At 38.4% G+C, this 22946-nt stretch overlaps 1 protein-coding gene across 2 annotated transcripts in view; it reads right to left on the bottom strand.

Annotated features, from left to right (window-relative positions):
* Positions 1 to 3519: 3519 nt before the first annotated feature.
* The window catches only part of RANBP3L (RAN binding protein 3 like), a 31176-nt gene continuing 11749 nt past the window's right edge, over positions 3520 to 22946 (bottom strand). The window contains exons 5-16 of one of the 2 annotated variants that reach the window (XM_069001806.1): positions 22490 to 22564; positions 20625 to 20699; positions 19863 to 19987; positions 19247 to 19350; positions 16495 to 16615; positions 14995 to 15094; positions 13756 to 13886; positions 12710 to 12830; positions 12020 to 12162; positions 10469 to 10655; positions 6388 to 6452; positions 3520 to 6037 (exon numbers count right to left, since the gene is read on the bottom strand). In XM_069001806.1, the coding sequence (XP_068857907.1) occupies positions 6406 to 6452; positions 10469 to 10655; positions 12020 to 12162; positions 12710 to 12830; positions 13756 to 13886; positions 14995 to 15094; positions 16495 to 16615; positions 19247 to 19350; positions 19863 to 19987; positions 20625 to 20699; positions 22490 to 22564 (1229 nt within the window). In that variant the 3' untranslated portion in view covers positions 3520 to 6037; positions 6388 to 6405. The remainder of the gene's footprint in view (positions 6038 to 6387; positions 6453 to 10468; positions 10656 to 12019; positions 12163 to 12709; positions 12831 to 13755; positions 13887 to 14994; positions 15095 to 16494; positions 16616 to 19246; positions 19351 to 19862; positions 19988 to 20624; positions 20700 to 22489; positions 22565 to 22946) is intronic. The other variant, XM_069001807.1, reaches the window with a different exon arrangement.

Genomic DNA, 22946 nt, shown 5'->3' on the forward strand with positions numbered 1-22946 from the left:
CAGACTAATGCTTAGAGAACATGTCACTCATGTTACACGTCAGAGTCTTACAAGGCGCATAGATAAATGCATTAGCAGGTGTAGTCTGACTGAATTTCTGATCCCAGATCCTATCTGTGCGCTTGCACTTTGCAAGCAAAGTATGTACCCTCATCGCTGATTACATAGTTGAGTCATATAATTTGTTTCATAAATTCCAAATTACAAAATCAAGGAAGAAGCTTAAGAAAAAGCATAGTAAGTGCAGCTATTCTTATGAACGCAAATTCCTGATTTTTTTTTTTACACAAAACCAATGAGATGAGCAAGCTTTCTAGTCCACACTTTCATTAGAACATACTTTACTTTTCTACTTTTCTTCCACTCTTTGCTTGTGCAAAGCAAACTTACACCATCCCTAGTCTAATACAATTGACTTCAAATTTCAGAAGCGATTTGAATATGCTCAAACACCTGCAGACACATTATTTTGTAGTAATAACTTTCGTGTTTGTGAAACACAAACTGTTCTGATTTGAACTCCGCTTTTTAGATAGACAACTGCTGTAGAATGGGCCATGCTTGCTTCTTCTAGATTTTCCTGCCAGCACACCCCCGCAGGCATGCTGTTTGAGCAGGGGAATTGTGAGGTTGTCATGGGTTAGCTAGCCTACTCTGGGAAGTGATGTTCTCGCAAAGGACTGCTTACAGTTTTCCCCATGACATGACAGAACCTATCAGCTGGCCAGTTTGAATATAGACAATTCTTTAAGCCACTTAAAGTTGTGACCGCCTCTGTGATACACACTTAAGAATAGACAAACTCCCCCCCCAAGCTCTCTCTCATTTCCGGTGCTGGGACAGGTGGCTGCAGGCCCAGTCTAGGGGCCAGCAGGCCACGGCCATCCTGGAGCCAATGGGCCCGGCTTCCAGCCATGGAAACTTCCCCCCCCCCCACCCCCACGACTGCCTTGCTGTGGGCAGCCAGAGCAGCTTGGCTCTCCCCCCTCTCCAGCTTGGCTCTCCCCCCTCTCCACTTCGATAAGCCACATTCCAGCTGCAAGACCTAGGTGAGATTAACCCTTTTATTGCTGTGAAGAGCTGAAAACCTGAGGGAAGAGAAAGAGGAGATGCTTAAAACTGAAATTCTGTTGTGAAGCTATGATATATCAGAGTATCCCGTTGTAATTTCATGAAGATATGGGGGGTGGAGTGTTCAGCTCGTACTTGTGAGCAAAAGCACCTGTGCTGAGATAGGCAGATGCTGACACAGCTGTAATTTCATGAGAAGTTTGGACAGGGAGAGATGGAAGTGATGAGGACTTTTGCTCCAAATGGGAAAGGAGAAAATCTCAGTTCCTAGAGATGCTCCCAGAGATAGTCCTAAAGATGAAGATGAGGAAGACCCTTTGCTCCCAGGGAAGGAGAAGGGCCTCTGTTCTTACAGATGAAATGCTCCCAGAGATGGGTGAAGAGAACTTTTGTTTCTGAACGGCTCAACCTTAAAATTGTACCCCAAAAACTTCAAGAGTGGACCCTCGAAAGCAGTTGTGGGAAAAGCTGCAAGTCGGGGGAAGGGACTCACATGCGAGCAGAGAGACTCCTCTTCCTAAATGGACTGAACAATATTTGAAGTGGGCGGCTGTCTCATTGTGATCATGTTTTCAAAGCACAAGCAAGAAGAGATTTCTCTTTCTAAATGGACAAACAAGGTTATTATGGAAGTGGTAAACAGACTGAACATCTCAAGGGTTGTCTTTTTACATTGCCAGTGGGAGAAGGGAGGAAGGTGGGGGGAGGAGGAGAGTTCTGAAGGTGTGGTATAGTTTTTTTTCCCTCTTTTAGGTCTTTTAGGTTAATAAACTTCTTTATATTCTTTCAAGTTTGGTGCCTGCTTTGCATTTCTCCTAATTCTTATCTCACAGAAGGTAAACAGTAATGAGTATTTTGGACCAAACCACTACTCTAAATTGGTGTTTCCGCCCGGTTACAAACCCAACCCGCTAGAGAGGTCAGCACAAAGGCCTCTCAAACCCAGCTAAGGGAAATGAGGATGCTCTTTCCCTCCCTGTCCATGTTGTACTGGGTGTTACTAGCAGTGAAAGCAAAGGTGCTATTAGTTTTTCCTATTCTCATTCACTTAATAGAGACATTACCTAGCTTTAAACTTCATACAGTCTCCCAAAACTGTTTCAGAGGTCACTGAAGAGCATGACACAAAAACCTGAAGGACAAGATTTATGAAGAGAAGACATGGTGCCATCCGGCTAGCACGCTGTCCCGGCACCGGGCAATCTTCTGCCTTCTCCGAGCGGGGAGGATGGAAACCGATCGTGGCGCGGGAGGGCAGGCAAAGCTCCTGCTCGGGTTTGCCTTGCCCACCGATGGAGAGGGCGCGGAAGGAGGAAGGAGAAAAGAAGCGGAGGGACTTTCTCCTGGGCAGGAAAGGCTTTATTGGACCAAAAAATCCACGCAGAAAGCCAAAAAAACGTGGCTTGCAGGGGGTCTTGTCCCCCCCCAATATGGGCGTGGAAAACACACAGTAACCAATGGAACATCAGCCAGGGGGGCTACCAAGGCGGGGAGATGGAATTGCAGCAAATGGAAGAAGGGATAGGTGGGGAAGTGTAACAAGGACCAATTAGCTGCCGAGGAACATAGAACTCTCTGGAAAGACAACCAGATATAAGAAATAAGGGGAGGGGAGGGCTGCAGCCAATGGTAAGGCACGGATTTATATCTTTGTCACAGCCTTTTGAATGCTCAAGGCTTTTGGGCTGTGGAAGCATCAAACCAAGAGACCTTTTGGTTCACTTAATTCGGCTGATCATGGCTCACCGCAACATCGAGATACAAACACCTCCAGAATGTGAAGTAGGACAATCAGTCTGTCCCATCCAAGTAGATTTTGCTAGAAATTCATAATCTTAGTAGAAAATATTTGTATATATATCATTATTATTAAGAACAGTTAGTTCTCCCTCCTTGGGGAAATTACTACTGCATGAATACCAAGATCTTCCAGCTCTACATCCCTTTATAAATTAGTCACTGGAGTTTGTCATAAATAAATACTTATCTGGAAAAAATATTAATGATTTCTAGTTTCATATGAGTTTGGGTCATGTCCCTACACCTCTGTTCAGGCCACAGGGACTCATCTTTCCATGGTCTGTTTCTCCTCCCGCCCAGAAAATGCTGCAGCTTGTACAGAAGCAGGAATGCACTATTCAGCCCCACCACCATCGCTGAAAATACCAAGCTTACCCTGAAACTTTTTCCTCAAAGGATGCCTTTCTCTGATTTCTGTCACTAAGCAACTGCCAATTTTGAAGAATTTAAATTGCCTTAGAGCATTGTAGCTCCTGTCCAATTTTTTGAAACTGAACAGTGGACTCAACGTGGATCTGACAGATGGGTGGATGGAGTACACAACTGCTTACATCTTGTTTCCTTAGGAAAGTAGACTTGAGATTCTGCAGCAGGGAACTGCAGAAGCTCTAACTGGGACACAAAATAAAACTACTAGTTACACAGAAATTTAAGTGGTAAGAAAATTGTTTATTGTTGAGGCATAGAAATTGCTCTCCAGGTGTCATAAAATGACAAACTTTACATTTTCAAAACCAAGTTAATATATTACATAATGGTGTACTTTTCAGTCTTGAGGAAGAGTGAATTTTAGTGCAGTGAGACTAAAGAGAACACATAATTAGGTTCTTAAGAGCAAAAATTTGTCCTCTATTACCAAAGTATCCGATCTCTTTAAAATAAACATCTCTTTTCCTCCTCAGCTTTTAGGAGATAAAGCTTCATGTTTGAGTGTGTGTGTATATGAGTGCATGTGTTTATATGTATACTTGTGTATATATTTAACGATCTTGGGAAGAGGCAGATCAAAAGAGCATTTATTTATAAACCTTGTTCTATATGCTGTGGGAGCAAATTACAAAGTGTGAGTCCTGTGTCTGGAAAAAGTTCTGTTGTCCCTGCCCTGGAACCCTCCCTCATTTGCCAAGGATTTTACAGCTGTAGTGGCATTTAGAGGGGTATCATGACACTCAGGTGCTTAAATCCTGTTTCACAGAAAGCTCTGATTATCAGGACAGACTTTGAAATCAAACTCTGCATTCAGTCCATAGCCAGCTGAACTCCAGGGCAAACTTATCACCATGACCTGTTGCTAAATACATAGGGCTGCTGTGTTTTACAACTGCCTGAGTTTTTATAACATGGAGCTTTGTCCCTGAGGATGAGTTGCAGCAATGAAATATGAAGGTCTGTGATGTAAATATTGTTGTGGTCATGAGTGTGGCTGATAACAAAGGACACAATGTACAGATCGTTATGGAAAGAATATTTTTGTTATTGGCAGACTGGAGTCAAAGAGAACCCCAGTGCTTCACTATTTGACACAGGTGCTCTGTTGGAAAGCACTCCTTTTTTTCTGAAGGCAAAAATCAAGTTCCATTTAAACTTACTGTCATCCAGATGCTAAATCAGTGTCAGACAAATGCTAATTTTGGCAGGCCATTTAGGATTCAGCATAATCCAGGTAACTAGTTCAGCTTCAGCTGGATGCTAATCTTGGCAGTGTGCTGAGAATGCAGGAAGAAGCTAGTATTGTTCCAACTTCATACACGTGTTCAGATGGGAAAACTGAATTTAACTTGACTGTTCAGGTGTGATGCAACTTTTCAGACTGAGAAATTGTTGCAATTACCTTAATTAAAAGGACTTGAGATATGTCAGAACATTGTTTCAGCTCTGAGGATGACAAACAATATACAAGGCAGCAGGGAAGTGGCAGTGGAGAGATTGCAGACATACTCTCTCTGTCTTTTGATAGGATGAAAACATGGAACATACGTGGTGGGTTTTACTGTGCACGGGCATATGAATGACCCTGAAAGTCTTGATTCACAGGTGGTGTTAGAGAGAATTGGGGTTTTTTTTCTCACAAAAATGTTTAGGTAGAAGGCAGTAATTTGTGGAATGACTTTTACAGAGCAACTGTGTCTTGGCCCCTGTTGGGATTATTGTGCACATGAGGATGTGTAACATCCTCATATATATCAATGAATGATGCTCTTAGGAATAGCTACAGCTAAGGCGGAAGTAATCTCAAATAATCTCACACATTTAAGAGATTTTTTTAATGCAGCTATCCTGTTGTACTGTGCATGCATTTGTGTATATCAAATGGACAATTGATAGTGCAGGTGCTTGTTTTGCAGCTAGAAAGGTGTTCATGAGCAAGAAGATATACTTTTTTATTTTAAAGCTCATATGCCCCTTAGAACTGGCTTGTACTTCTTCATGGTGAATTCTTTTGGTGCGTACAGCTGAAAAATGCAGATCATGGTTCTCTTCCCTTAAACAAAATTCTACAGCCAGTATACAACTCCAGATATTTTCAAAACAAACATTAAATAAAATATCTTGTAGGAAGGCTGGTTTCTCTAGGCCTTGGTCATGCTAAACTGCCAGGCCAGGTTTTGCTTGTATGTTCTTACAAAAAGGATGCTGAACTTTACCACACAATTTTAAATAAATGTTTTCAGTGAAGCCCAATTTAAAGCTTTCCAAATGTACCTTTTAAATAACAGATTAAAAGTAACAAATATCTGTTCACATATATTATTAGTTCATGCTTATGTGGTATTATGCATCAATATGATGAATAAGTACTTATTCCCTATAAAACTCCTTACTCTAATAATGTGTCTAAATATATTTAATTCTAAAATTGGAAGTCTTTGTAACAGTTCTTGACTGTTGGAAGCCATGGTATTATTCACAGCTCAGTGCAAAGCAGGCTGCCTGAAATCCTCAATAGTGCATCTGAAGTTCTTTCTCAATGTGTTAAACTTAAACTGTCTCTAAAATTAATCTCTACTTAAAAGTCATAAAGTAACATGCATCTGATTTCCTCCCCGCAGGGGCTGATGAATCAGTTTAGACATTTTGAGAAGATGAGTTCCCAACTGAGCTGGTGTAACCTCTGGCAGATATCATGAGCAGACAACAGACCGCCTGTGGTTCCATCTAGAATGATCTGAAAAATAATTTTTTAAAAAGTCTTGCTTATTTGAGCATTTCATGTTTTGAAATAATCCAGCATTTCATAATACCAAGGGAGTAGGTTAAAGTTTGGATATGATCAGTTCCTGGTTTAGGTAAATAGCTAACTAGATAACACAGGATTATTGACAAATATTTGAGCATGTGAATCGTGAATGAAGCCTATGACCCTCCATGTCAATAAAGACAAGCACATAAACACTAAGGAATCTGATGTCTAGTAGGGCAATGTACCTGGGATGCAAATTATCTCACTCTATGGAGGATACACTGTCTTAAGACTTCATTACAGATGCTCAGAAAACTGTGAGAAATCCAACATACCTTCAGACAGTTCATTGGTTATGACAAAGTGGTTTTGGCGCGTAATCTCTGTGACTCTGACTCATCTGCAGAAAGTAGGTAGAGCTGACTAATAATACCCGACACATAATATCACTATCACAGTATCTGCTTAAAAATTGCTGCTACCATCTGGCCACCCCTAAATACTTACTAAGAGTTTTAAGTCTCTTACAGGTGAAATGAAAGACTGTTTGTCAGAAATTAAATCTGATTTTCCCCCTTCTCTTTCCTGATATGAGAGCATTTAAAACAAATCACAGAATGTCATTTTTCTCTGCTTTAGATATTACTGATGCCTGCTGAAAAGAATACAGACACACAAACAAAGAAGTTATCTCTTAACTTTTCTTTTTTCCTCATTTTTAATCACTAACAGGTGTGTGTGTGTTAGCTTTATGGTTTGGAATCCTTAACAACTGATAAGAATTTAAATGAAATTGACAAGAAATGCCAAAGATAGCAGTTTTTCAGGAGTCACTGTGGTGTTGCTGAAGAGTAGTTCCTTTAAGAATTTTAAAAGTACTTTACTTCAAAATAGAAAGCAAGCTCTTTCAACATTTTAAATCTTGATAAACTCCAGCAGATGAGAGAGTCCTAATGAAGCTGAGATGGGAAGTGCATATATAGTGGACCAAAAAATGTCTCTGAAATAAAACATTTTTCATTTCTGCAAATGCATTTCCATTTGCATTTCTGTGGTATGATGCTATCTGGCTCTCAGACCAACACACTATTGGTGTTTGGAGACGACTGGCTCTCAATACCAGTAGTCTCCAAAGTCCATGCAATTCTTTGTAGATCCATATGGGATACACTCTTACGTCTTCGCACACTGTGATTTTCTCTTAAGGTCTATGGCTGTGTATGGAGACACTTCTTGAGACTTACCTAGTCCTAGATTCCAGAATCTTTGAATTCATTCTAATAGCTTCTAAGATAAAATTCCAGAGAGGACACCTCAATCAAAAGAGAGGATGCCTCAATAAGAATGAAGTTAGGAGAAGATTTCAGATGGGTGAGGTGCAGTATAAGGAGTAATGCATAAAACTTTTCTTTGCCTAGTGACACTGTCGTCCTTGTACCTCCCATGTACTTTAGTTGTTTGACTTTGGTCAGTCTAGAAGTTTACTGTTTAGTCTAAATCCATTTCCTCAGCTCACTTTATAGTCAGAGGGAAAAGATGAATACTTTCCAAAGTGTTATTGATCTCATCCGCTCTCAAAATCTATTTAAAGATGAATTGTTCTATTTCTCTCCACTTAGATTTACAGAGCAATTTGTTGGTAAAAATATTCAGGCTGTAACTGGTGAAATATGATCTGGTAAAAATATCAGGCACAGCAAGTTCTTTTTTATGGACTTTATGAAATTATTATCTCTACTTGGAAATAAAGCAATTCAACAAAGAATTTTTAAAATATTGGAATAAATGTCTATACTGAACTCATAAAATCTTAGAAATATCTCTACTACCTTATACATTGTCTGTATACAGCATTAAAATACTGTAGATAAGAATTTTCTGTAAAAAATGCTTACAACAAAGTCTTGCAAATATACAGAATCACTTCAACATCTGTAATGTGTCACTTACTATGTATATCATATTAGCTTTCTTCTTCAGTTTTAAGCACTAAAGACAATTATTATAAAGACACTATAAATATCCAAGTTTTTATGTCTTTTACAGTGTCATGAAATACATAGCATCATCTAGGCAACTGTGTGAGTTCAGTTTAATAAGAAGGAAATTGCTATATTAAGAAAACTTTTTTTGTGGGGGTTAAGACAAAACAAATAGAATGGAACGAAATAAAATGCAGGCATGTTTTGTAAATTGTATTTCTTGTAAAGAAACACTCCTTGAGGACTTACACTTCTTAACATTTATATTAACATTATACTCTTAAGAAGATAAAATCTTCAAAACTGAGTTACATCAATAAAAAGATGACTTATTCACACACGCCCTTCAATGAAAATGTAAGAATGAAAATTAAAAGATTTAAACAAGTGCTCTTAAAAAACCAGGATCTGTTCTCTTGCATCTAAATGGACATTTCTATGCTGAAATTTAAAACTGACCTCTTCCTGTTCAAAACCCATAAGGCCTATTTTTGTTCCATATCTGTAAATGCGAGTTCCAGGGACAATCATGACTGAGATTCAATGTCTGAAGGTAAAGAGTGACTTGGATACCAGTAACTGAAGTGTGTGCGAATTAAAACCTTGTGGCTCTGAGAAGAGATTAAGATAAGCAGGAAATGCCAGAAGCCATTAAAAAACCATTTGAAAGGGATTGTTAAAACTGTTGTTACAAACTGGACATAAATGAGGGACAGATGCTTAAACTGAAAGGACAAGAAAAAACAGCACCTCACACATTTCAGAAACTGTTTGCTGTCTGCTATCTGAATATTTGTATCAGAAATCTCTGGAAATCTAAATATCTAACTTGTATATCTGTGTTCCTACATTGCTTTGACATTCCCTTTCCCTTTTTTTTTTTTTCTTTTCTAAAAGAAGAAAGAGTTCTTATCATTAGTAATTCTGGAAAGGAATCAAGCTCCATCCAAAGCTTCTAAGTCATTAGAAACTGTGTGCAGTTTTAGGTCACCTCAATATAAGAAGGATATAAAGGTATTGGAGTCTATCAGGAGGAGGACAACCAAGATGGTGAAGGGCCTTGAGGTGCAGATGTATGAGGAGCAGCTGAGGTCACTTGGCTTGTTGTCCCTGGAGGAGATTGAGGGGAGACCTCACTGGGATCTTCGACTTCCTCTTGAGGGGAAGAGGAGGGGCAGAGACTGGGTTGACAGGACCCAAGGGAATGGCCTGAAGTTGTGTCAGGGGAGATTTAGGCTGGATATCAGGGAAAGGTTCTTCACCTAGAGGGTGGTTGAGCACTGGAACAGGGTCCCCAGGTCACAGCCTGACAGAGCTCAGCAAGCATTCGGACAATGCTCTCAGGCACAGGGTGTGACTCTTGGCGTGTCCTGTGCAGGAGTTGGACTCAATTATCCTTAAGGGTCCCTTCCAACTCAGGGTATTCTATGGTTCTATGATAAAGGGGAAAATATTTGTTTCCTTAAGGAAACAGTACTTATAGCTGTTACTGTTCATTACTTGATTCTTTATAAATAATTGTTAAAAGGAAGATTTATAATATAAGCACAGTATGTTACTTAGCTGCAGAGGGAAACTAATCCTGTGAGCAACAACTCAAAAGTTGTCTCATGTAGTCCATCTGTTGGAAATTCACACATAATTGGCAGCTCCTGTATCCACTGTAGCAGTTTGACACAAGCAGTGAATTTGCTCCAGAAATGTGACTTGTCTTTTGCTAAGATAGAAGAGCTTTTAAGTCTAACAGCTGTTTCTGCCTTGCTTTCTGCAAATGTGACCGCAGTTCTGTTGTGAGTTGCACTAACAGAAGTTTTAAGTCCTTAATATCTTATATCTTATTTTAGTGGCATTTTTCTCTCTGAGGAACCTACATTTTTGTTATGGTGAAGAAAGCTGGCAAAACTGGTGTGTAAATGTTGCCCTGAAGATTTCCTAGTTGAGGTAGTTGTTACAGCCGATCAAGAATCAGTGTTTTAAATAAAGTTAACCATGACATAATAAATATCTTAGTAAACACGTTGTACTCTAGGCTTTTAGTAACAAGCTAGTCTCTGATGTGAACGGACTTATCCTTCACTTACTCAAGGTAAAATCAGTATCTCAACATCTCTAGTAATTTCTACTGAAATATACTGAAAAAACATTTAGGTAAGGCTTGATAATATAAAATTTCTTAAACCTCAAGCTTTTGTCAAGGGTATACCATGGCTATAAATATGTGCAGATGCTTAAGCTGGCAAAACCTTACATTTTAATAATATTAAGTCAAAATACTGAAAGGAATCACCCTATTCTACCTGAAAAAGGGGTATCTGTATCAGATGAAAGTTATGGTCAGCATAAAAAAAAATTAAAAAAAGAAAAATCCAATTTTCATTACTTTAAGCAAATAGCCTGAAAGGATTACAGTATTTCCAGGAAAACTTCTGCTTACCAGATCCAGTGCTGCTCACTTGAGTTAGTTCTTCATCATCTTCATCATCACTATCACAGTTTAATGGCTGAAAAGCTGTTTCTGACTCTACTTGATGAGCATCTGGCTCTTGCTCAGCAAAGCTTCGCAAGGCCACAAGGCGATGATGTATTGCTGCAAACAGGTGTTCAGTGTCTTTTGAGCTTGCCTGCAGAAAATAAAATGCGTACAATCCAAACCAACTGAGAAAAATCTCTATTTTTAAAATTTATTTAAAAAAAATAATGTAATAGTTGTATTTTGTCCTTTCTAATAAAAAAAATCAATTTAAGATTCACACTTAATAATTAACATCCAAATATTAATGTAAATACAAATAATGTAAAGTTTCCTTATGTGGTCTGAGTTTTATATGCAGCTGTTGATTATTTTCTTTATAGTTACAAGAAACATAAGCTTAAAAATTACTTTCCCTGAAGAACAGGTCAGTTTGTATGGAGCACTTGATATTCTGGATGACTCCTGAGTATGACTCTAGAAGTAAGAAAGCACTAACGTTAACATATACAGTTGCCAGGTGGATACTGTAGGGACTCATACCAGCCTCTTCAGCGACTGTAGAAGCAGCTTCCTGCAACCTCTGCCACACCCACACAGCTCTCATATATCGTGGTTTCCTCATACATGTCTATTTTTACTGCCCAGTAGTGCCAAGACATAATTTACAGAATGTAAATTATACACTCTAGGAAAACAGGGCAGCACACCTGGAAATCAGGACATTTTTAATTCTCACATGCAGACCAGCAGTCCAGCACAGCCACAGTTAAGTCAATCCCTGTTAGGCGGTGACAGACTTACAGCACTTGCATATACAGTGCATGGTGCTTTGCTTGTGTAAGACATGTGACACTTCCTGGAAATGATGATTTATTTTTCTTTCCCAGCAAGCTGAATCCTTTCTAGAAGTATCTACTGGGGAAACTGTAAACATCCTTAAACTCATGTGGATGCTCTCACTTTCCAACTTGGGACATATGTGCTGTTTATTTGCAAATAAGTCTATGTCATTTCCATTTCCAATTTAGCCCTTGCTGGAGAAAACCAGAGTTCCCAAGACTATTGTCTTACATAAGGCGATATTGAAACTCTGTATTCTTCTCAACTGAGAAACGCAGGTCCTACACTGGATAGATTTACTGCAAGTGCTGTGTTGAGAACCATGGCAGAAAGCTGCTGCCTTTTACCGGAGCATCTTAAAAAATTGTAACTACCTGTGAAGAAATTCTGACTGTATTGCTTCCATAAAAAAGCCATTTCTGCATATTACTGCAATGATATCCATTGGTGGTATGTGAATCAGTCTGGAAATGTCCGTCCTAAGGCCATATCACATCATCGCCTGTTTTTTTGGAATATCATTCTAATGCATTCCGTAATAAAACCCATGTAACATCTAAGCTGAGCATAGTCTGACAGAGCATGAAGGCCATTTGCCAAAACTAACCTTCAGCAACTCCTCAGAATTCCAGATGAAGTGGGATTTGGCTGGAGCTGTTGGCTTCTACTCACCTGAGTTAAAAACACTTGAACAGAGTGGTCCTCTTGATCTGTCGCAGTGAAGCACAGACTCTTTCTGTTTGCTCTTTTTATAACCATTTGTTCCCAGAGTCGGGTGTTGAGAATCAGCCTCAAGCTACCTTGATTTCGCATAACTCAAATAAAAAGGTTAATAAGATACGCTGCAGCATTTCTCCAGCATTTGTATACAACTAATATTTTCAATTTCCTTCAATTATTCTTTTTAATTTGGTCTAAAACCCTGATAATAGTGAGATCTTTTTTTTTTTTTTAGTATCCATATATATTAGTTTCTTTCAATATGTCTGGCACACAAAGGAAATAATCTGCTTCAACTGTGCAATACAGTACAAAAAATGACAGCACAGTAAAAAAAAAATTCCAAAAGTGTCTTTAAACAGTGCTGCTGAAAAAGCAGAACCAACAAAGAGCAAACTGTCAGATTGGTGACTGAGCTGAAGACACAGTGCAGCAGAGAAGTACACAGAACCGAACAACATAGGTGAGCCTAGTTCCTCAGTCTATTACACAGATAATTTTATCAGGTAAAAAGATTCTCAGCAACTTGACTTAGATATAATTATCTTCTCAGATTTAACTGTTCTGAAATAAACTCTGGCCAACAATAATACAGGTTATTTGGTGTTTTCTGTATGGGATATTTCATTATTTAATTCTTACTTAGCCTTGACCGCAACAATCCATGCTTATTGCTAGAAGTGTCATTAAGCCTCAGGGATCCTCTGCCTCTTTCAGTCCAGGTTAAAGAAAGCTTATTAAATACGAAGAGCTTGCAGTTAATCTGGAAGAGAAATACGTGACAAAAACTGCCAGCCAATGCTAGTTTTATTTGCTCTAAAGTTTTGTGGTTCTAAAACTTCTGGTATGACTTTTAATACATCCATATGCACATGTACAACAGTAGATACATAGATACATCATCATTATTACTTAAAATGAAATGGCTCCTAGATCTGTGCTCAACTTTTTCACATCACAGAAAACATTCAGCATGAATCCCAGTTGACTTTTTCAATTATTTCCTCTTCATTAACTCTTCAACTATGATATCCACCAGTGCAGCTGAATTTGTTGCAAAAGTTGCACAACCTTATTTTCTCACTCATTACAAATGTTATGCAGCCTAGGATACCAGTACCACTACTAGAAAGGTACTGCTCCAAGTAAAACTTTTGTGTTCTGCCAAGACAGAAGAATTAAGCAAAGATAAAATAATGTTAAGATTTTTAAAATCATAATTGCTATTTGCTGAGAAAATAACATTTTGAAGATGAAGAATAGCAAGATATGTCCTTCCAGGTTGGAAAGATAACTGCTATTTTAGCTGAACTATAAAACAAATTACTTTAACAACACATTGCTATTTTCCACAAAAAAGTTTGCTCATAAACCCCATTTTTACTCAAATCACTTCCAATTCTAAGGTTTTGGTTACACTGGTATACTGTGTAGATGCTTATAAAATACCACTATAGAAGGACATTCTGAAAAAGACACTGATCGAAAGGAACTATAAAATGAACAAATATAATATGAAAAAGAAAATACCAACCTACAGAAAAATAGGTTAGCTGAGGCATAGCTTAAAAAAAGCAAAATTTAAAATATAAATTGAAGTCATTTTCAGATTATTGCATCTGCAACAGATCTAGATGTTCTTTTCAAGAAAAAAACTACTCACCATCAGGGTTTTATGAAATACACACCTGCAATACATTGTGTTCTGCTTCTTCTCCAGTTATAACTTCAACTTTATCTAACAGGATTTTCTCCACTGGCTTGGAAATACAAGCAGCTGCTGATTCAATTAGTGTTGCATTCCTCAACAAAGCTCTCTCTGTAGGGAAAAAAAAGAAGACATTCTTTCTGTACAGGGAACATTTTTAGGATCACAAAACTAGTACAGAGGATGACCTGTGACCTCAGTAATACCTGTGATATCTGACATTGTTTAGTGTTATTAGTAAGTTTTTGGCCAAAGAAATAAACAGAATAGGAAAAGGCAGAAACACAAAATACCTCACTAAAAAGGCTCATACAGAATTGAACAGGGCTGTTTATAGTTGCAGAGGTTCATCCCAAGGGACAAACAGAAACAAGGAGAAACAAGGCCTAAATATTTAGAAGCTGATTTTCCAAATTAAACTCATGTATTATATTGCTATTCAGAGTAATACATATCCCAATATTCAGTATAATAATACATATACAATGAATATTTAACAGTAATACAGAAGGACAAGATTTAAAAGGAACAACATTATTACAAAGCTTTGCATATTTGCATAATCTATACACGTTCCAAAGGCTTTATTTTTATAATTTTTTTTACTTGTAAGAATGCTTACACAAATCATAGGCCCTAGTACATCTGTTAGTTGAGGAGTGTAAAATTTGTCAAGAAGGCTCACGATAGGGGTTTCTTGGGGATTTCCTCACAGGCTAGGTTTACATGGCTTGTTTAGTAGAAAATCTCACACCAGTCACAAACAAGCCCTGAAATCTGTCTGCATAGAACTTTTGAGTCTCACAATTAGCATCCCAAATAACGAAGTCATTTATATGAGAATTTGCAAAGTGCAAGCAGCAGACAGCTTAAAATTGTAGTTCAAAAATGTGGTCCACAAGGCATTCATAAAAGTTGCTGCATTTATTTCAAACAATAAATAATAATCTGTAAAACTCTGTGCTTATGAGCAAACCAGAAACGCTTGTGCTTAGGAGTAATTTAGATCATACTTTCTGAAGTTAGTCCAGTTCACATGTCATAAACCAAACTGTAGCTGCTTTCTGAATATAGATTTTGGCACATACTTTAAGTGTGCTCGTGACTGGATAGCTTGAGAATAGATGAAAATTATTGACCACCACTCATTTGACATCCTCTAAAATACAGTGAAACATAACAATAAAGCTAACTGTGTTTGTTTGCTTAGTATGCTTACTTGTTTGTGGCCCAACATGAGAAGATCCTAAGGACATGGATGTTATTTCTCCTTTGTGTGAATCAGCTTCATTATGCAGCTTGGGATGCTTCTCAGGACTCTAGAGAAACACGGGGGAAATAACAATTCCTATTTAAACAAAATGGTATGTGACTTTATATCAAACAGAACATTGAATCATTTAATGCATGCTAGGCTGAAGATTAGCAATTTTAATAGCTTCGGAGTAAAAACTGGCCCAGATGATACAATTTCAGTCTCTAGAGGAACTAATATTATTATTGTAGAATCAGAACACCATTCTTCCTCCAAGAAGAATGGGCTCTTTGTATGGATGCTTGAGTGGTATTTAAATCCACCAAAGTACTTAGATGTTAAGGTACCGGTTAATTTCCAGTTCAAGTCCATAGTTCCCAGAAGAGTAGTTTAAAACTCTCAGTCAGCACAAACTTAACCTCAGAGGACTTAAAAATTTCTATCACCTTCAGTTTTGCAGATAAATTTTCTTAGGCATGTCTAAATAAATGCTTGTGGCTCCTGACAATGCTCAGTGGCGCAACTCATTCCTTATATATAAATCCTGGCCAGAAGTCATAGCCCAAACCTGTGGTTGCCAAGCTTTTTACCTGGTAGATAAGCATACAGTTTTCATCCTTCTTCTATTGAAAACTGAATTTTAATTCAATTTTCAAGGGTGTAGTCCTCAGCTTGGGAACCAACTTTTTGACCTAGAGTCCTTCAGGACTTAAGCTGTTTCGCAGGCATGCACAATATGCTTTAACATGGACACTCTCTAGGGTGGGTGTCCAATTTTTCCCTCATACTTACTTATTACAGAATCACAGAATGGTTTGGGTTGAAAAAGGCCTTAATGATCATCTGGTTCCAGCCCCTCTGCCATGGGCAGGGACACTTCATTAGACCAGGTTGTTCACAGTCCCATCCAGCCTTGGATGGTCACCCTGGATGACCTCCAGGGATGGGGCATCCGCAGCATCTCTAGGCAATGTGTTCCAGTGGTGTCACCACCCTCAAAGAGAAGAATTTCTTCCTAATATCAAATCTAAATCTGCTGTCCTTCAGTTTGAAGCCATTTCCCCTTGTCCTGTCACTCCATGCTCCTGTAAATAGTCTCTATCCAGCTTTCTTAGGCTCCCTTCAGGTACCTGATCCCTTCAAAGTTATGATGGAAGTTATTAGAGCAATAGGGCCCACGTTCTTTTATCTTATGTTGTGGCTGTACCACTTTACATGGATTAGATAAAAAACTCTTTTTAAAGTCAAAAAATGAGCAAACCAGAAGCGCATAATGGTATGCATTAGTAATTAAAGAACCTATCTCGGGTGGTGAAGATAAGAATGCCTACACCTCCAGCAGCACATTCTTAGATATTTTCTCCTCAAGAGTCATTGAACCATATTTACTCCCATCTTTAAAAGAAAGAGGACCTAAAAAAAATCAGTATCTGAAAAAATAATTATATTCTTAAGTATACTAACCTTGATAAAAAGTCTGCCAGCATGTGCAGATCCAACCAAAACTCTTTCAACCATATTTTCCCCAAACACAAAATCAGAATTGCTGCTGGTTTGTACACTTCTTTCTTTGAGCAACTGACTTCTGTGGGAACAAGATAATATAAGATTGTGATTTAGAACTATTTAAAGCATTTTAAAGATTCACCACATCTAACATTAAAGAAAAGCAAAAACCAATCACGTAAGTAATCAGGCGAATTCTTTAAGAGAATCTGAGAATATTCTCTATGCAACATTTCACAAAAGGAACAAAGAGTATCACACTGTATTTCATTACAATTATTGAGGATGTTCCTGAAGACTGAAGAACAAGCAGCAAAACAACATGCCACTTCCTCCTCAGCAAAATGTCTTACTCCAGAAAATTTAATGAGTTACTTTCATTTCCCTGTTTCCTTTTGCTTCTCCAAAGGACTACCAACAATTAACAGCTATCCTTTCGTGTTGGTGCAGCTCTGGTACCCTGCAGAATAATGTACACCCCAGTGCCTTACAGGCACTCCTTGGTCATCCTGCTTCCATCTTGGAAGGGCAGGAAAGCAGTGTGTTCACATACACACACAAATACTGAAAACATATAAAGATATGATAGCAGATGGCTTAAGATGAGGTATAAGTAAAACGGGAGAGAAAAGTGTTTCCATTTCTCAATTACCTGTTCCATAGATACACTTAAAATGAGAAGAGAAGAAAACTACATATTTGCAATCCTTTGATACTGGCCAACTATATTTTGGAGATTACACTCAAGAATACTCTAATATAAGTAGAATTATGATTTGACCTTCTAATTACATAGCCACTTTAAATTAACAGGTCCATTTTTTGTAAAAGTCACTACAAAAATCTTTGTAAACTCCTTTATGTGGAAGTTGTTCCTGCTGCTAATTTGGTTTTGGTTTTGGTTTGTTTGGGGTTTTTTTACGAAAGGGTTATAGGTTGTTTATGCTTTCTGTAGAGCTTAATCCTGCATGTCTTGCTGGCACAGGCAAAACCATGCAAGTTCTTTTCACTTTCTATTCCAGAAGAATGACTTGGCAGGAAGGCAACATGACACTGTGTCACAAACTGCATACTTCAGCACCACTTACTTTTCTTTCACAGTCTTTATCACCCTTGGAAGAGCTTAACATAACATATGTCATGCAGAGGATATTCCTGTTAATTAGCTGGGCTTGTTGGCAGAACTTTGATGATTGCCTCTAAAACACAGTTTCTCTGTTCACAACTACACTGTGCTTTAAATCTCTTCAGGGATGAAGGGCTTACCAGGTACCACCTATCTCAATCTTACACTTAATGAGAAAAATATTCTGTAACATTCTCATGCTTGATGTGTTGCTAAGACTAGGAGCAATAAAGAGAAATTAGAAAATACTTGTCAGCCTTGAAAGCTTCTATGCATGTTTTGGGCCGTGAACAGGGAATATGAAGCGTATTAATGAGTTTTTTTATCCTTCAACACACCCCTCACTAAAATTCACTGAATTATGATCAATTTCCATACTGACATTTCATCTGCTACTTCTAGGCTGCTCCAATAGCAACTTCTTAAGGAGAGCACACCAAAAAAGCTAAAAAACAAGAACTAGAGGCTAATTTCTAAGAAAAAATGTGGGAAAATATTTTGATTATATTCAGAAATGTAGGAAAAATTTATCAGTGCAGGATCTTTCTTTTAAGAGAAAGTTAACTGGAAGTGCCAGCCTTAAAATGTTATTAAAGCCTCAATAGCCTTATGTTGATGCATGACAAGAACAAAGTGTACCAGGGATGGCATTGTCATGGAAATACAAAACACAGTCATTGATATCAGGGAATGATCACTTACAAGGAACAACGGGAGGAGAAATGTGGTTAAGGTACTGGTATGGGATTATGGAAGGGGAATAGATTTAGGTAGTGGCCTTCTCAGTGTGTCCCGAAAGGTCTGAATAGCCACCAATGCCAGTGCTGGCCTTGAACCCTTTCAGTTTTCCAGGCAAGTCTTGTGCAAAGTTGAACACATGACTGCAAGCCTCAGTTTTCCCACTGTTTTATTTCTGTCACTTATGACACAAGCCTTCCAAGCTTTTAGTCAGAATCTGATTGATCTCCAAGAATGGGGCTCTTCCCATCACATACAATGTTGAGAGGATGGGGAAACATCCTAGTCCAAGGAAGTCAGCTTCCTCATACAAAAATTCTGAAGTCTGTGCTGCACAAAAATGCCAGCCTATCACAGTCACCACAGAAAGCTTTTTGTGCTGGAAATTCTGCTTTGTGAATGAAAGTAGAGCATCAATTGCAGCATTCACCTGGTCTTCCAAAACAATCCTGTGTTTTTTATTTATGCCTCATGTCCAGTATGCTGACATATATTGGTAATTCCTCAAAAGAATGAAATTTCCTGAGCTTCTCTGCATCTTTTTTATGAGATACAGCAGACATGCAGTCATAAGAGAGATGGCAAACCAAAATAGTTTCTGGCTTGGTGGTTGCCAGTGAGAAACTGCCTGTCCCATAGAGATTAATTACAGTTAGGAGTCCATTTTTTATGGTATATGAAGCTCATGTCAGCACACAAAGATCTTGGCACCACACAAAGACATGACTGAGCCCTGTGTGGGTGCAGATAGCATGGGCTTAGCACCATGTTAGACATGCAGGACAAAAGGGCATGCCATCAGCCAAGTGACAAAATGATGTAGAAATGTAATAAATAAAATCTTACTGCGTTTTTTGAGAGCTGGAAAAACTCACAGTAGTAGATGACCCCACTGCTGTTTTGGAATTTATTGAATTCTCAGCTGATGAATAAGAGCTGTCTTCAGATAGCTAGGAATAATAAAATCAAATGGATTAATTAGAACTACTGTATTTTCTGCTATTAACAGATCTGCTAGAATCCAGAGTCACTGAGGTATAGACAGACAGACAGATATAGATTGTTACAGATATAGATGTGGTAGTTGGCAGAGCTTCCTCCAGCTGTGTACTAAGCCAGTGCCCTCAATTAAAATACTAAAATCTCACTTTCTAAATAAACAAAATCCAAAACACCCAAAGCTGATTTGCCCATAGAACCCTGATATCAGAAAGGTAAGACAGCCTGCAGAGAAGAGATGATTTTTCAAACACAGACAGTATGAGTTTAACATTTCAAATCACGTCAGTGATACATCAATTCCACTGAAACTCATATGGGAAGTTTCTTGAAAATCACGCAGTGGAATAATTAATTGCTTTAAAACAGCACTGGTTTGTTTGGTTTTGGTTGTTTTGGGTGTTTTTGTTTGGTTGTTTTTTTTCCTTAATTTGAGGTCCAGTAAAATTATTTTTCTTTTTACCTGAACACATGCTTCTTTCTTAGTCACTAGAGATACTACAGGAATTTCAGGACAGGTCAGGGCTTGTGGGGGCTGTAAAGTGGCAGGTCTAATGACATTCCACAATTGACTTGGTGACAAGGATCCTTGCAAAATACAAAGACAAAATATTTAAACATATACTTTTTCTTCACATCTATTTCACACCTCTATGTCTTGCCTCCTTAACTGAAAGTTTTAAAATATTTTTAACTAACATTTACTGTTTACTTGCTTCATATTCTGAAAAATTGTAATGGTTTCTAAAATACACAACTCTGAAGTGAAACCAATGTGTTATCCTATCGGGATAAAAAAGGTAATGTGTTATATACATAAACATGCTTATTTGTACTTATAAAATATATTTATATATTTAAGTGTATCTTTATACTTATATTTATTGCTTTGTTTAGATATGTCTTCTGTCATTTCAGATTTAATTCTGCATCTGCAGATGCCAGGAGGTTTCTTCATTACCTTCTCCAGGAGCAGGGGTACTCAAAATGTGAAATTTCACTATGCAAGGTTATATTTAGTCCACTCAGGAAATAAGCAGTCAGAGCAGATCCTCAGACCAGAGTTCATAGGACATTTACACAGTCAAACGAGTAAGTTATGAACTGCATAAAGATACCTAGCCTATCATTCATTCTGAAAAAGAGCTGCTATTTTTATATTTTCCATATCTCTAAAGAATGTCTTTATGCAACTATAGCAACTAAATACTACAATGACAGTTACCTTCTCTTCTACTTTTGGTGAAGTCAGGATTTCTTTGAAGAAGAGCTGAGGTCATGAATATGTTATTCTTCTTTACTACAGAAAAGGAATTTAAAATTGAATAATGAGTAAACCCAAATTTTAACCATTAATTCATGTTTCTGTAATCCCTCTCTGTTTTGGTAGTGCTTGACAATATTCCAACATAACCATTTGAAAAAGATCTTCAAGAAAACTGTTACTCTCTCAGTTTTAGCAGCTGGACAGACTTTGGCACAGAAAGCACCATAGGTTTTCTGGCTATGTCACAGCCTTTTGGATATTAATGAATGTTTTAAACGAAAAATCTTTCTTCAGCTTTTAAAAGTAGGTGTTCCTGTTTTGTAGAAGTCATTGAAATGGCAATGCTATCTGTTCGACTTTTAGGCCTTTTTAAGATTATTAAATGAGATCCAAGTACATAGGAATAAATAAGTAAATGTACCCTGCCCTGTTCTGCTAAAAAGGCCTTCATAACTTTCTAGAATGATGGTAGTGCACTATTGATGCTTTCACTGTTTTAATAAAGATATCAAACACCAGTGAGAAGGTGATGGCAACCATGTTGTAAAAGTCTAGAAGGTAAGAGGGTAATGTGTGTTCACTGACATCCGGATAGCTGTGGAGCCAACCAAGGACTGCTGGTAGTAATGCGCTGTGAGAAAGTGCAGGATGTGGCTGGAGAAGGGGCCATACAGAGGTAGGGCAGCACTTTTCCAGGACAACTGTAAGCACAACATGGCTCAGCACAGCAGGAATGAGGCCAAGATGTGGCCACGGACTGTGGGGCATCAAGACCACCAAGCCCTCCAAAGCCTCCGACCCATTTCCAGAAAGAAGGAACTGCACATGAGAACTGATTTGCATAGAAAGAGAGAAACTTATCCCCAGGGTGGGGAAACCTTTCTATGTAAAGGTACCCCATGAAGCCCAGGTGTGTGCCCCAGGATACTGGACATGCCTTCAGCCAGAACAATGCTGATGCTGGAATCAGGACTGGTGATCTCTTTCTCTTTTTCTTGCTTTCTCTCTTCTCTTTAATTCTCTCTCTTCCCTTTCACCTTACCCCTTCCTCCAAAACCCACCTCTATGTGCTTATAATAGATCAGGGGCGGACTTATACCAGTTTTCATGCCAAGTGTGTAATGTACCAGTAAAACTTTTTAAGCTTTTGCAGAACCTCTGACTTCTGTCATTCCTTTCCACCACGACCACCTACAAATCTTGGGTGCTCCCTTCCCCTTAAGGGTGGGATGCCACAAGTGTACCACATCCTCTGAAATGGCATGCTGATACACTACCTACAATCACCACTTTTTCAATGCAAGAGTATGTTTTGCTGCTATTACAGTGCTGTGAACTCTTAACATTGTTTAGAAATCCTCTATGCCAGCGTCTGTCAAGAACCTGTCTCTGGTAAGAGACGTAGACTAGGATTTGAGACCACTCCATTGTTCCTGTTAGTGCTAGGAGTGAGGATATTCCCTGGGTCCCTGGTTAGGTGGAAAACAGGCTTCTAGGATAGAAAATTATATTCCTGTAGGAACAGTCACCGTTAAATTGCAAGCAAAATATTCATGTAATTACTGTAGCTTTTATTTTTTCGGGTATAACTTGTATCACACTCTGTAAGTGCACCCCTGCCCCAGAGGATTCCCCAACTACAAATGCAAAAAACGTTTCTTGTATTGAACTACCAATCCTCCTTATAAAACATTCCTTTCTCCCATCTAAATACCAGACTAATCCAACACACTTCAGCTCTGTCTTGCACAAAATACATTTCTGCATGCATCTTTATTTTAGCTAATACTTGCTTTTCTACATAAATATTTATTTTTAATTACCTGTCTGGGAGGGAGGGAAAGTAGGAAGGATGTTAAATGAAGATGATCTCCCTCTTTTCTGTGTGAGAGCTGTATCTAAAAGAATAAGAGACTGAAATTATCACTTGTTTGGAGAATAAAAAAGACCAGTTTTAGGGTTAGCTAGGCTGATGTCATGCTTTCATTGACAGTAGAATAAATTATTATCTGCTACCTACCATCTTTCTGAAGCAGACTGTTGTGCTGCTGGTCCCTGGAGGTCTCTGAGGCCAAGCAGCACAGCCTGGCTCAGGCATACAGCTAATCCCCTCTGTGGCAGCTCTGTCCTGGAGACCACCAGGTGGAGAGGTTCAAAACAGAACCAGAGAGGGACCTATCACTTAAACAGTGTGGGCAATCAAGAGGGAGGACACTCCAGCTTCCTCCTGTGCTCTGCTTTATTTTTTGGTATAGGCATGCCCTAAAATTTCTAGCATAT

Source organism: Aphelocoma coerulescens, assembly GCF_041296385.1.
Source record: "Aphelocoma coerulescens isolate FSJ_1873_10779 chromosome Z unlocalized genomic scaffold, UR_Acoe_1.0 ChrZ, whole genome shotgun sequence".
Taxonomy (NCBI): domain Eukaryota; kingdom Metazoa; phylum Chordata; class Aves; order Passeriformes; family Corvidae; genus Aphelocoma; species Aphelocoma coerulescens.